The sequence below is a fragment of the Amphibalanus amphitrite genome, unplaced genomic scaffold (genome assembly GCF_019059575.1).
Source record: "Amphibalanus amphitrite isolate SeventyFive unplaced genomic scaffold, NRLGWU_Aamphi_draft 000385F_arrow, whole genome shotgun sequence".
In the NCBI taxonomy this organism is placed as follows: domain Eukaryota; kingdom Metazoa; phylum Arthropoda; class Thecostraca; order Balanomorpha; family Balanidae; genus Amphibalanus; species Amphibalanus amphitrite.
The window spans coordinates 145,846-159,493 of NW_024881879.1; the positions used below are offsets into that span (position 1 = coordinate 145,846).

The following is a 13,648-nucleotide window of genomic DNA, read 5'->3' on the forward strand; positions in this document are numbered from 1 at the left end:
AAATAGGTATCAGCTTGTTTTTTTTCTGAAACACTTCACGAACAATGAACATGAGCGTTCGCGAGTAAGGTGGCGCCATCAGCCGAATTCTAATGAACCATCTGCGAAGAGGGTGCAGATCAAGATTACTTTATCCCAGGTTAGTGGCTTGCCTTTAGGTGAAAAAAAAGTAGTGATCAAAAAGCCCCAATTTTGGCACCATCATGCTCGCCATGGTCAGACGCGTCGAGTGATGTACTGATTTGGGTGAGGTGAGGTCAATTTAGCGTGTTGACCTCTAGTCAAGAAGTTGGTTGAAGAAAGTCAAGGCATATCTTTCGACTAAGTGCTAGCAACGCAACACTGCTTTGAACAAAGTGACTGTCCACACGATTTGCGGCCCGGGAAAGCGAACTCGCTGTCAGGATTAGGGCCTTACATTGAGACCAATTATCATAATATGGCACAGCTGTCCACACATAATATGGCAGTAATATCAGAACAAGGTACCGAGAGTGCGAGTAATAACAACGGTCATTCAGTACGCTTGGTTACGGACTGCTAACGCTCGCCTCGAGATGCAATGAAACGCATAGGTACATTTTATTGGCACAAGAACTATCACACCAGGTGGGCGCCAGTGACGCCTTGAAGTCGACTGCTCACCAGCACACGGCACACGTGCATAGACACATTCGGTATGAACAGTGAACATGTTCTAATGACACATTAGACGCATGCAATCAATGTTACACACTACACAGCAACGAAGTAGCAACAGGATCAGTGGCCTCATTTTCATAAACAGTCCCATTACGTTTGAAACCCGTACTCCCCATCATAAGAATTATTTAATTTTCAAACAACACTTGCGGCAACGTGATATCAAATGTCAAAGCTCAGCTAAGCCCTGCTTTTACCAAGAACAGCCTGCCGTGGTTTTGATTCAGTCTTTTTATCCATAAACTGCGCGCCGGAAGACCACTGCTTATCACAGTCACTTCCAAACCTTGATCCTACATATGTAACTCTGTTTTCCGGGTCAGCTGTCGTGTACCACGGTGAAATAGTTGGCAAACAGCTCCTCTCCGGCGCGTATGTCACGCTGTGCGACCAGCACCACGGCCCGCATCGGGGGCGGTACGCGGGCCCGGTACCACGCGTACGGCAGGTACCGGCGGAGCGGGTACGGCACGGCCGGCAGGTCCACCTCCTGGTACCGGACGTTGCTCGGAAAACCTGACGAAAATGACGACGGCTAGTGACTATCACCTGCAGGACTGAATATGGACGGACGACAAATGAAACGAAAATGCAGTAGGTTGAAACGAGGCAAGGCTTTTTAACAAGCGGCATTGACGACGCATGTTTGCATAGGACTTCGTCTCAGATCGTAATATTTGTTGTTGATTTGTCGCATGCGTGGTGACACGTTGACGTGTGGCAGGTGAGTGGAGATTGGGTAATTTCTTCCAGTGATTGAAAGACTACTTTCGGCGAATTAAACTTTGTGATTGTTGTGGGCTGTGGCTGAGTAATGCTCGTTCTCGTTTTATGTTACATTTATTTCTGTTTCAGTGACATTAACTTTTGACTGGCATGCTATTGTTATGGGGTTTACCCATTGATTTCAGTTTCCCTGAAAAGTGAGAACCAAATTATAATTTTTTCTATGATGAGTACTGAGTACAAAAATCTTTGGTGTCTGGAGACACCAATCAGCGGCAACTTTGCCAACACTGGCAAGGAGAACGTCTGTTGAAGTCTTATGTGCTTGGTCGTTATCATCGATCATGTAACGGTACCGAAGCAACACAAAAACTAGTGCAGACAATACTCATTTCCTGGCAGTTGCAGTCAATACGGATAGATTTTGTTTGCGCAACGGAAGGATCTTATGAAGCATCGCACCATTTCCATACCTGGTGACTGATTATTGACGAACTGTCCCACAGCAAGCGGGTTGGCAGGCAGCTCGGTGCGCCAGGAGCGGTCGGCCGCCGGGTACGGTCCCATGTGGTCGCGGCCGGCGCACGAGCCGAACAGCAGACCACTCAGGCCGCCGCCGCGACCGTCCACGTGCACGCCGTCGGCGCAGGCGAACACGAACTGATTGCCGATGGAGGCGAGCAGCAGCGGGTCGCCGGGCAGGTACACGGTACCCGGGTACCATGCGCACACGGCGCCGGCCGGTACCGTGCCGCGGGTCACCACCACGCCGCGGCCAGCGGCCGGCACCGCGCTCCGCTGGCGGCGCACCTCGAACCCCAGTCGGCGCAACAGTAGCTGGCAACAGACAAATTGTTATCTTTACACCCTTATCCATCAATGCATGCTTCATTCAACATGAGTACACAGCGAGGCCACCTTTGATTGATAATGGCACCATAATGACACAATAACTGAGGTCTCAGTTAAGAACCAATGGCAAATGAATGAGCATCTAATGGTGCTTTGCTTACCTGATTTGCTTTCTCATGTTGCACATACTGAGTTTCAAATGGTGAAATATTTTCATTCAACAATGTCAAAACTTCAAAAACAGAATTAACTGCTGATTCATGGTGTACGATGCAATCTTGCTGTGTCTTCAGCTCTTTTCGCATAGATCTGGAAAACAATTATAATATTATTGCATAATACATATATGATGAATAATACTGAAAATACAAGGTTTGACATCACTAAAGGGGAGCAAGCAGCATTTAAACATGAAAGTAAAAAAGCCATTGAGAGGTACCTATTGTTATTGTGTGAGATTACTTTGTCATTGAAAGAATTATTGCAATTGTATTGAATATGAAAAGTAGGTAGGAAAGTCATTAGCCGCAATAACGGAGTACATGAATTTTTACTCTTCCATGTGTTTCATCAACATGCGTGCATGTTTTCCAGCTATCAAGCTCTTGCCACATACCTGTAATTTGGTCAATTGATTGGACATGTTAACTGCATACCTACCTGCCTATCTACTAAGCACCAACCTGTTTTTGAAGTTAAATATCAGCCATGGAACGAAACGGTACTTGTACGACTTCCATTTCTTCAATACCCATTTGATCATGGACATTTATAATGTGGGTGAAACACAGTAGGTATATAGAAAACTGAAGAACATACCATTCCAATGAGTATCAAGATTTGTGAAGTGTCACAAATCGTCTGTAAGATATTGATATTTATGTCAGGCTGAGACACTGGTAAATTATAAATATGCACAAATATGAATGAAACTTGGAACTGAACAACACAAAGTTCTATCATAATATTTTCCCAAAAACTCAAAAATATAAAATGTTCCACTTTCCATACAATGAAAGTTTCAGCGTCCATGACCAGAATAAGCTGAAGTTGAAGTCAAAAAGTAGAGACCTAATATTCCTCTTTTGATTTTGGTGACCATTTAATCGTCTGACGGCAGTATAATTTAAATGGCTATTTTTGTAGCCTGCAACCTCATCATCCTGCAAAGTTAAAATATGGCAGGATTATTTGAACGCCACAAATTTCTTATTTATAAATATATACTGCTCACTGAACTCTATACCTACTGCTCCACAATGCATTTCGAAGAATTTGTGGTCAGTGATATTTTGTATCACCTGCGTTGCAAATGGATTCTTCCCGGTCGAATATTTCCTTATAAGGTTAAGATGAGTTAAGATAATAAGAATATTTATTTCTGTCAAAAATTTAAGTACTCATAAAATTAATATTTCGAATAAAATAATGTTTAAATGGTATCTTGTGCAGCAAAAACAAACATTTTAAAATATTTGTAGCGTGGCTCATTTTTCTGCTGTGAATGTAAACAAACGGCAACAAGGCAGAACGGCAATAACAAATCTTGCAGCTGTTGTCGAATGTCCGGAAGCTTGTTGTCGCTTGTATTTCGTGGTTTTCCGGTTTTCCGTACCTACTTATCATTTCTATTTACCGGCTCTCGGATAGAAGAACCTTGTGCTTGCTGTTTTTAATCCTGGCAGCCCAGATTGAACGAAAAAGAACCTATTAAAGTAATTCAAAGCCAAGCAAGTCTCTCCAGAGACCAGAGTGAGAGGATTACGATAAGGTAAAAAAATTTTAAAGCGGGTAACGCGGGTAAGTTCGAAACAGGACTGGCATCACGGCTTCGACTGAGGGGAACGAATACTCTGGTTATTTTTAGGTCTCAGGTCAAAGGTCAGGTCACCAGCTAGGTCATCAAAAGGCCAAATTTTCCTTATTGTCGACCATTTTCGACAAACTGGCGCATAGGTAACTCCAACTCTGGTATCGATAGCGCACAGCACCGCGTAAGAGCGCATTCGATAGCTTTTAACGTTGTTTCTTGAGCGAGCTTCAAGATTTGACCTTAGATCAACAGTTTAGCTTCCAGATGGAAAACTTACATAGTATATATACAACTGTATAATACCTAGTTGTCCTTTACGAAAAAAATGTTTCTCTGTAGTAGATTTTGACTCCATATGGCTACGATATCGCTTTTGCGGGGATCGTGTTCCTCTCGTCGAGACGTGTCGAATGAAAAATAATTTCGAACCTTGAAAAGTGACTGAAAATGTGACCTGGAGTTTGCATATCACCGGAAAAGGTCATGTTGCATATCAATTCAGTCGATCCGATTCGTATCGCCAAGCTGAACACGCGCAAGGTATTTTCATCACTCTAATGTGTCTCAAAAGTTATTGTAAAAAAAAAACCGCTGGACACATTTCAAGACCTGAAATGACCTCAGAGGCATACAGAGGGATCAGCCGTTAGGGAGGCAATTTTCCGGCTCAGCGTGTCACATTTACCTGCTACATTTGATGTTTGAGAGTAGTTAGTTCGACTCGTCCAGAAACACGCATTTCAATTTTGTCTTTGGGTTGTAATGGAGACGTCGTAAAATTGACCTAATCTCATGCCTCATGGCTCATGGCATCGATACCTATCACAATTCCGAGACTTGTATCGTGTACATACTGATTACACTTATCAATCCCTGAAAGTTTCAAAGTGGTTGTTCAGTCGATGTAGGTAACTAGGTAATGGCGAGCATTGGACCTTTCTGAGGAAAAGTCGCATGACGTGACATGGTGACCTCACCTTGAACGACCTTGGTCTGAAATTTTCACAGTGTGTGCAGAAAAGATTATGATAAGTTGTGCCTAAAATTGTGGCTCTCCTAGCCGCCATTTTTTTTTTAGATATTCGCAAAAAAACCTGAGGGGAGGGGGGCGTAAAATGCGATTCTACGCCCCCCTAAATTATCATTTAGGGGGACGTAAAATCGCCCCCTCCCCTCAGTAAAGAGTTTGGTCTAGAAACAATAGCTTTGCTGAAGAGTTGTTGCGTAAATGCCCCATCTCCGTGAAGGTTTGTCACTTTTATTGATATTGATCCCTGTTCTCTAGAGATCTGCGGACGAAAATAATCAAAGAACAGTTATTCATATGGCATCGGCCAGCAACTGGCTTATGGCTAACCGGACATGTAAACCATTATTTATATTTGTATTTTTATCAGATGTCTCTAATGGTCGTACGTACATGCATGCATAGGTAACTGTGCCTGTCCTGGGGCGGCGACAGTGTCTAGGCTGTAGTTTACTCGTATACCTCCCTGGCGCGCTGGATGTACCTACATAACTATGTATGTAGTGTGAGGCTGGAAGCGGCCGGACAGCACACGGCCGGGCGATGGGCCTACCATCCGTCAGCGCCGCCTATTCAAGACGCCACCGGCGGTGACACGTCCTCGCTGGGCCGCTGATGAGCTACGGGACGAATATGCACGCCAGAAGAGGCAATCAGCTCTCCTTGTCTGTGTGTGACGGTGGTCGGCGGTGCGTGATCACTAGTGAGGTGCCACTGGTATGGGACTCTGCTCAGGTGAACAAAACGAACACAGGCCATATCACTTCATGACCGTTTGAAGCAGCTTAGAAGTCCCGGTTAGCACTTAGCTCACCAATGATATGGTGCTAACTGCTAAATCCATAACATGCGGATGCGACGGAACTCAGCAAGATATCTACCTGGACTTTCGCAGACGGATTCGTTGCAGCTTTTGGAACTCCTGTTGCTTTCCACAAACCACAGTGACAGGTTATTACGGAAAGGAATGCGAAAAAGCTCACGAATGTTTCCTTTGACATCTCTGTTGGTTTGCACAACCCCTGCGGGGCGCGGGCTACGGGTGAAGATCCGTACGCGAGTTCGCGGGCCACGACATCATTGTGATATATCACTCAGTAGGTAGATCAACGCACTCGACAATAATACACGTTCCCTTTGTTACTTGTAGCGCTGCCAGCATGGTTTTTTTCATACGAATATTTTTCCCTTCATGTGGTTTGAATTACCTTGGAATTACCTGCAGCTCATTTCTGATTCTCAATGCTCACGAGTTATGATCAACTTTCCTACAGGTCGGGTCGTGTCTTGTAGTCAGCTGACGTGTAACCACTTTTCAGATCACTCCTGCAGAGCAAAGATGTCGACTCTTCAGATGATGCGTCCCAAGCAGAGTCAGATGACTGGCACGGTGAGCACCGACTCAGTGTGTGCACGACGTACTTACGTGGCAGCGCGATGTTGCATGAACCGCATGTGAGAGGGAGAGAAGTTTTATCATCACTCAGTTTCCTAGATCTTTGCGTCTCGAAGCCGCTCAATAAAAGCGTTGAATTTGTCTTGGATCTAAATGTTCGCATGCAAGAAAGCAATCCGCGAAAATGCAAGCTTAACACCATTGACCGTAATAGGTCTGTTCCGTTGACTGTTTGTGTCGCGCGGACACTTCGCTAACGCTCTGTTCTATCTGCCGCGCTCTCCCGCAGTGGTCGTCGGTGTTCCCCGTGGAGCAGGCCACGGCGCAGCAGTCGGCCCAGTTCGTCAAGAAGCTGCTGGCCGTGGCCGTCTCCAACCTGACCTACCTACGCGCCATCTTCCCGGAGCAGGCCTTCGGCGAGCGCACCCTCGACGGCCTCCAGCTCAAGGTGCTGAGGGACGACGCCGGCTGCCCGGGCGCCTGGCAGATCACTCAGTGGATCAAAGCCTGCTTCGACGCACTCGACAAAAAATACGTGAGTATTGCCACATTGAAACTGAAGTCATTCAAGTAGTTGAATCATTCCCTGGTTGGCTACGATTATCTTTGAAGTCCATTTATATTCTATTAAATTATATTATATTGTATTTTATTGTGGCATCATAAATTATACTCGTATTATGAATATCCTCTCAGCAAGATTTGCTGACGCACAGTGCGGTCGGTCGGAACCACTGCCGCCATCAAGACGTCAGTGGCAGTACCGGCGGACGGACACTGACATGGCGCCGCTGACCGGCACGCCTGTCCGGCGGGCGGCGGCGGCCGACTCCCGGAACGGGCCTCCAATAATGGTCGCTCCATGGCGCGGCCACTGTAATAAAGGCCGTCTCAACAGAGACCGCCGCCGGCACATGGCTGCAATATTCGGCCCGAGCCGCGTCTCCGGTGCAGAGGACAAAACTGGACCCGGACGGGACTTTTTTAGACCTAGCTAGTCTCACTTTGGCTTCTGGAGTTCGACGTCTTGCTGAGGATAAATATTTGAACGCTTGTCTGGTAGCTTAGTTTCCAAACTGCTTACGAGAGGCAGAAAAGGACGATTTATTATTCGTGTATCGGAGTTTGGGGACGGATGGGAAGGATGGACTTGCGCCGCTGGCAACACACAAATGTGATGAAGAAAATGAGCAATTATAAATGATTTGGGCTATAGTTATTTTTTAAATCTTACTTATAATACTATATCGATTTTAGCAATCAATTGCATGTCATCACGCCTACTCTAGAAAGAACTTGTTGCGTCTCCATTATTGTAGATAAAATGCTAACTCCGGCCAGGCCAGGCCTTTTAACTCGGAACTCACTGAAAGGTGCTTCGTGGCACATGTAATTCGCACGCCCACTTTATGCTGCTTGCGCAAGATTTGGCCATTAACATTTCAGCCTGTCCATGACTGCCCAGTGACACATCTGACCGTCCCCAAAACCAACAGCGGCTTACTGTCCGTCCATCGCTTGACCTAGCCGTCTGTCTCCCGTCGCCGTCCCCACGTCTTCCTGTTGCGACTTGCGACCCTATCCTCGTTACGCCCTCCTGCGGTTACTGTCTAATGTCTATGACCCTGCTCCCGTCTTTGTCCCTGTCCCGTCTATAACTCGGCCCGAGCGCTGTTCGGCAGCCGGCTATTTTGTGTGCAGGGTATGACGTATTTCGCGAGCCGACGTCACGGGCGGTGACGTCGGCTCGCGCGCGAGCCGAGCGCCAACGACAAACTAACGGGAACCCTCGGACACCCTCGGGGCATAAACCGCGGAGTAGCATATTGAGCGACTCTTATAAGGAAAATTCATATATTTTCGTTTCTCAAATGATAATCAGGGTGTCTCTTACCTTTTTACATATCATTTAGGCTTACCTAATACTTCAGTTGCCAAATATCTGCAATTTATTCAAGCGAAGGTATTTTCAGTAAATATCAATGGTATAGACCGAAATCTTTTGAATAAAAACTCCAACCAACAGAAATAAAAATAACTAAATTTATTCCAACCATTTCCTCCAAATAAACAACATAAAAACTCACTTTTACACACATCATTCATAATAAAGCATACTAACACGCCGCTTTTGACAATTGCGGCGTCGAGTGGCGCGCTGCTAGCGCTCTTTTTCGATCGCAGAGACCCTGCACGCGCGCGAGCACACTACGTCACGTCCGGGGGCACAGGTATATGAAAAATCGCAGTGACGTAACACTTTTCTCGCTTCTCATTGGTCAATAGCCCGTTGCCGGGGTAACGTGCACGTATGTGAGCGCGGGCAAGAGTACTAGCCGGCCGCCGATCAGGGCTCCGAGCGCTGTTCGGCAGCCGGCTATTTTGTGTGCAGGGTATGACGTATTTCGCGAGCCGACGTCACGGGCGATGACGTCGGCTCGCGCGCGAGCCGAGCGCCAACGACAAACTAACGGGAACCCTCGGACACCCTCGGGGCATAAACCGCGGAGTAGCATATTGAGCGAGTCTTATTAGGGAAATTCATATATTTTCGTTTCGCAAATGATAATCAGGGTGTCCCTTACCTTTTTTACGTATCATTTAGGCTTTCCTAACACTTCAGTTGCCAAATATCTGCAATTTATTCAAACGAAGGTATTTTCAGTTAATATCAATGCTATTCGCCTCGAGACTCGCCGCTGCGCGAGGGTGGCGCTAGTGTAGTAAGAGGGATAGCGAACCCGGCGCGCATGAGACATTCAGGCTTGTATACGGTTTGAGTGCGGCGCGCAAGATAGGAACATTAGTTTTTTAGGGTGGTTAAGGAGGTTTAAGTGGGAATTTACAGGATTTTGGTCATTATTTTAAAAGTATTGATATTCGCGCTTTTGTAAGGCAGAATAGCTACCGCTCACATCAACACACAGCGAGGACAAGAAGCAATCAAGAGTCATGGTTTTTTATTCTAGAAGACGGCGAGGTCTATGTTGTAGCCCACATCTTTTTTAGATTACATGTTCTTTTGCATCAGTCTGGTTTCACTTGGGCCAATCTTGTCGGTCTGCTTGATATTTCTCATATCTTGGTTTATATAGATTGGAATTTGGATGTTTCTGCGTTCTTGATGTGGTGGCTTAACGAATTCCATTTATTTAGGGTCTATTCGTGAGAAAAAACATTCCCTCGTCAACGTCTAGTGGTGGGGCTTGTACAATTTGAGTTAATCTCACTATGTTCGGTTTTGTACGGTTGGTTGAGGTCACACTCATGGAGCTGATGGAGGATTTTGTGAGTCTCGTCTCCCCGTTGTCTTCTCTCTTCTAGGGTGGCAAGCTTAAGCCGACTCTGCCGTTCTGGATACTTTAACTCTTGCATTTCCACAATTCTTCTGGTAGCTGCTCTGTGCCAACTGCTTCATTCTTCTTGATATTAGATTTCTTATTAGAGGACCATACTTGGGGGCAAAATTCAACATGAATTGTGAGGGCGAACAAATGTTTTGTATGCTAGGCTAAACAATGCCGGACTCAGCTTTTCAAATGTTCTCCTTACCAGTTACCATGCCCCAGCTGGCATGTGGTCGTTGAGTGCATAGCTTAACCCTCGTCCGTATTGGTGTTTTTCCAGCCGCGAACGTATTATAAGGGGGGTCCGTTTGACCCCCCCCCTTGCCGTTTCGCCCCTGATCGAACTAGAGCTTCGCGGAAAAAGAGCGTGTTGCCCGTGACGAGAGGAAGCCGATGATACCCTACTTTAAGGTCCTAGGTCATCGGTTGACATTCCAGGTCAGGTCAATGACACAATAGTCGGGAAAATTGGGATCCGTTAGAACGTTGTAAGGGGTAGCCGCTATCAAGATTCCTTTGCTACTCAATGGGGCTGCAATGGGGTTTTTCGGGGTGCTGATCACGAATATCATATTAGTTTTGATTACAGATGATGCCTTCATGCATTTAGGCCAGGTCGGGTCAGGTCAGGTCAGGACAACCAGTAGAAGTCCTGCCGAGTATTTGTAGTAGGTGTCAACCGCCTCTGACATCTTTGTTACATGCTACGAAGACACCAAAACTATTTCGTAAATGTTCATATGGTTGCTAAATTAGAATTCAGCTCCAAAAACTAGCCCAGAAACATGCAAAACTTGAAAGTGAACCGAGGTCATCAAAGGTCAGTGACCTGACCTGACCTTCAGGTGACCTTGACACCCACCCTAATGCATGGGACCAACATCATACCACATGTCTGAACACTTGAAACCACGAAAAGACTGCAAACGCGCGGCTAATGCGAGCTGACATACGCCGAATCGCGATTCCGGCCAAACATGGTCTCGAAAAGTAGGTCACAGGTCAAAGGTCATTTGGGTCAGGGTTATGAAATTTTCAGGGTAGGTGGTAAATTGACTAAAGCGAGGGCACTGAAAGTTTTGTCGCGATCGACCGCTTTTTGCGCGAGTATTTCGCGGAAAACTGAGGGGGGGGGGTCCGTTCGACCCCTCTCCCCTACGGGGGGAGGTCGAACGGACGCCCTTAACACCCTAACGGGCGAAGGTTGATACGTGTGTTGAAATCCAGCGAGGAGTCAACAATAACACCTAGGCCTCTTTGTTCGTTGGTGTTCTCCAGCTTAGTACCACCAAGCGTGAAGATGGGCCTACTATCGGGCATCATTTGCTTGGCAGATACCTATTCGAAGAGTCTGACACTTTGAGGCATTATAGACGATATCATATCTGCTATGTAAACTTCGTAATCAACCCCTTACAACCTTAAGTTCCCACACTCCTCCCCTCCACCGTACTCTCGCCGTGTAACTACGTGCGCGTCGCCGCTCGGCACAAGGCCCTATATACCGCTCGGCACAAGGCCCTATCTCGGCATCACTCTTCCTCCTATGCAAATTCCTGCCACCAGATGTCACCCACTTCGCTGTCTCGAGGCGAATAGACCGAAATCTTTTGAATAAAAACTCCAACCAATAGAAATAAAAATAACTTATTTTATTCCAACCATTTCCTCCAAATTAACAACATAAAAACTCACTTTTACACACATCATTCATAATAAAGCATACTAACACGCCGCTTTAGACAATTGCGGCGTCGAGTGGCGCGCTGCTAGCGCTCTTTTTCGATCGCAGAGACCCTGCACGCGCGCGAGCACACTACGTCACGTCCGGGGGGCACAGGTATATGAAAAATCGCAGTGACGTAACACTTTTCTCGCTTCTCATTGGTCAATAGCCCGTTGCCGGGGTAACGTGCACGTATGTGAGCGCGGGCAAGAGTACTAGCCGGCCGCCGATCAGGGCTCCGGTTAAGCCCGTTGTACACGGGCAACTCCCGTCGGCAACTCCCAGCAATCGGTTGCTCGGCGACAGCCTTTTCTGTTGCTCTGGGTTGCTGAAGTGCTGCCAAATGCTATTCAGGGTTGTTCAAAAATTGCTCAATATGTCGGCAACATCCGGCGATCGCCGACGGTCGCTGAGCGTGACGTCACGATAATTATCACCAATGGGCGAGCTGTTGCTCTCGATCGCCGAGAAGTTGAATATTTTGAACTTTCTGGCTGTTGCTGCGGTGTTGCTGGCCGCTACTGCTGTACGAGCATGCAGCTATGGAGCAGCAAATAGGTAAAATATTTACAAAATACCGCCCCCTTAGATTTTTCAATGCCGATTACTAGTCAGGATATCTGAAAGGGATTTTGACTGGTTGGATATTCGTCTCAATTCTGATTTATTGGTGGGGATCAGTGCCAGAGAAACCGTGGGGGACCGTCCACCCGGGCCCAATTTCATTTTCTGGGGGGACCTGGGGGCCTAATATATGACGAAAGTGGGCCCTTTTGACTTATGTCTTGAGAGAATTAACCACTTGGGCCTGTATTGGTGTTCTAAATCTCATTCCAAATATCGGAGCCCTATATCAGTGAGTAGACCTCAATGAGTCGGAGTTCACAGCAAGCTAGTGGGCCCAGTCTGAAGATTCCAGGACAAACCTTCGTATGGCATTTCTTCGTCGCGCAATTCTTCGTCCGCAAATCTTCGTCGGTGCATTTATTCGTGTCGCATTATTTCGTCTCGCATTTCTTCGTAGGCGCAAATATTCGTAGCGCATTTCTGCGCCCATGAAGGTAGCTATATGACCCCTAAAAGCACCCATTCAATAAAACAATAGCTTTGGACTAATGATCATTTTAGTGATTGATTATCAACCTATGCCGGCTATGGCACAGATAAACAACATACACAAGCGTACTCCAACCTTTGATATTTGTTTTAACTTTTAATACCACGTTTTGGCGTTAAAAAGATTGTGGCATCACTAGCGAACGATGGCACAGGCAAGGTATCATTAATACATATCGATACATATATAGTACCTATGCAGAAAACTTTAATATCCAACGCCACAAACGTCAAAACACATCTGCGTCCGGTTGCCGGTAGGCTCTGGAATGCCGGTTGTCGAGAGTCGCCCAGGTCCTCGGCGTGACGTAATTGTGACGTCAGCAATATGAAAGCAAATTCATCGGTGTTGCTAGAAGTTGCTCGCATGCTGCCACCGGTTGCCGGGCGATCGGTTGCCCAGAGTCGCCGAGCAACCGATTGCTGAGAGTTGCCGGCGGAAGTTGCCCGTGTACAACGGCCTTTACGGTCCAAGGCGTACATGAGGACAGGTGGCGCCGCCGCCACTCGCATAGCGGCGGGAATGTGAACTAACCTGTTTACCATAAGGCTGTGCTAACGGCCGCTGCGGGCGCCGTTTCGGGCTAGTTTTGACTTTGTACCGCAATTAATGGTTTATTTATGATAAAAAATGGACTAGCGAGAGTCGTGCCGGAATCAAAATTTAATGTTCTACAAAACTAAGCCATTTTCATTGTGATCACGTCATCGACTTCACCGCCCAACCCATAGGCGGCGGAACGGGGGGGGGGGGGCACCGGGGCACCGTGCCCCCCCTTGGATTCTGCAAGGGGGGCACCAATAGCAAGGTGCCCCCCCTTAAATTTGATGTATTAGTACCAGGGGCGGATTCGGGAAAACTCGGGAAATTCGGGAAAGGGGAGGTTCATGAATCGAAGTGGTGCCCCTACCTAGTACCTATGCCCAAAATTAAAACCTCAAC

The 13,648-nt window shown here is 46.8% G+C and overlaps 2 protein-coding genes across 12 annotated transcripts in view; one reads left to right on the plus strand and one right to left on the minus strand.

Moving 5' to 3' along the window:
- Window positions 1-568: 568 nt before the first annotated feature.
- On the minus strand, window positions 569-3,553 carry LOC122390185 (SET domain-containing protein 9-like). Of its 10 annotated transcripts, none has more exons than XM_043382890.1 (5): window positions 3,527-3,543; window positions 2,964-3,141; window positions 2,442-2,589; window positions 1,902-2,265; window positions 569-1,218 (listed from the first exon to the last, which is right to left on the minus strand). In XM_043382890.1, exons 2-5 carry the CDS (start codon window positions 3,047-3,049, stop codon window positions 1,022-1,024), a joined length of 795 nt encoding a protein of 264 aa, XP_043238825.1. In that variant the 5' UTR covers window positions 3,050-3,141; window positions 3,527-3,543; the 3' UTR covers window positions 569-1,021. The 10 variants fall into 10 exon arrangements, with proteins under 10 accessions (XP_043238825.1, XP_043238827.1, XP_043238828.1 ...); XM_043382892.1 differs by having other exon boundaries at window positions 3,515-3,543; XM_043382893.1 differs by having other exon boundaries at window positions 3,520-3,538.
- Window positions 3,554-3,786: 233 nt separating this feature from the next.
- LOC122390181 (HORMA domain-containing protein 2-like) overlaps window positions 3,787-13,648 on the plus strand; it is a 32,517-nt gene continuing 22,655 nt past the window's right edge. Inside the window, exons 1-3 of one of the 2 annotated variants that reach the window (XM_043382879.1) lie at window positions 3,787-4,051; window positions 6,440-6,510; window positions 6,806-7,051. In XM_043382879.1, the coding sequence (XP_043238814.1) occupies window positions 6,460-6,510; window positions 6,806-7,051 (297 nt within the window). In that variant the 5' untranslated portion in view covers window positions 3,787-4,051; window positions 6,440-6,459. Of the gene's footprint in view, window positions 4,081-6,439; window positions 6,511-6,805; window positions 7,052-13,648 lie in introns of both variants that reach the window. The other variant, XM_043382877.1, reaches the window with a different exon arrangement.

Coding starts and splice junctions, on each gene's coding strand:
- LOC122390185 (XM_043382890.1), bottom strand. CDS start 3,049: ATGTCCATGATCAAATGGGTATTGAAGAAATGGAAGTCGTACAAGTAC. Junction 2,266..2,441: donor AACATGAGAAAGCAAATCAG/GTAAGCAAAGCA, acceptor GTCTGTTGCCAG/CTACTGTTGCGCCGACTGGG. Junction 1,219..1,901: donor CGTCAATAATCAGTCACCAG/GTATGGAAATGG, acceptor CATTTTCGTCAG/GTTTTCCGAGCAACGTCCGG.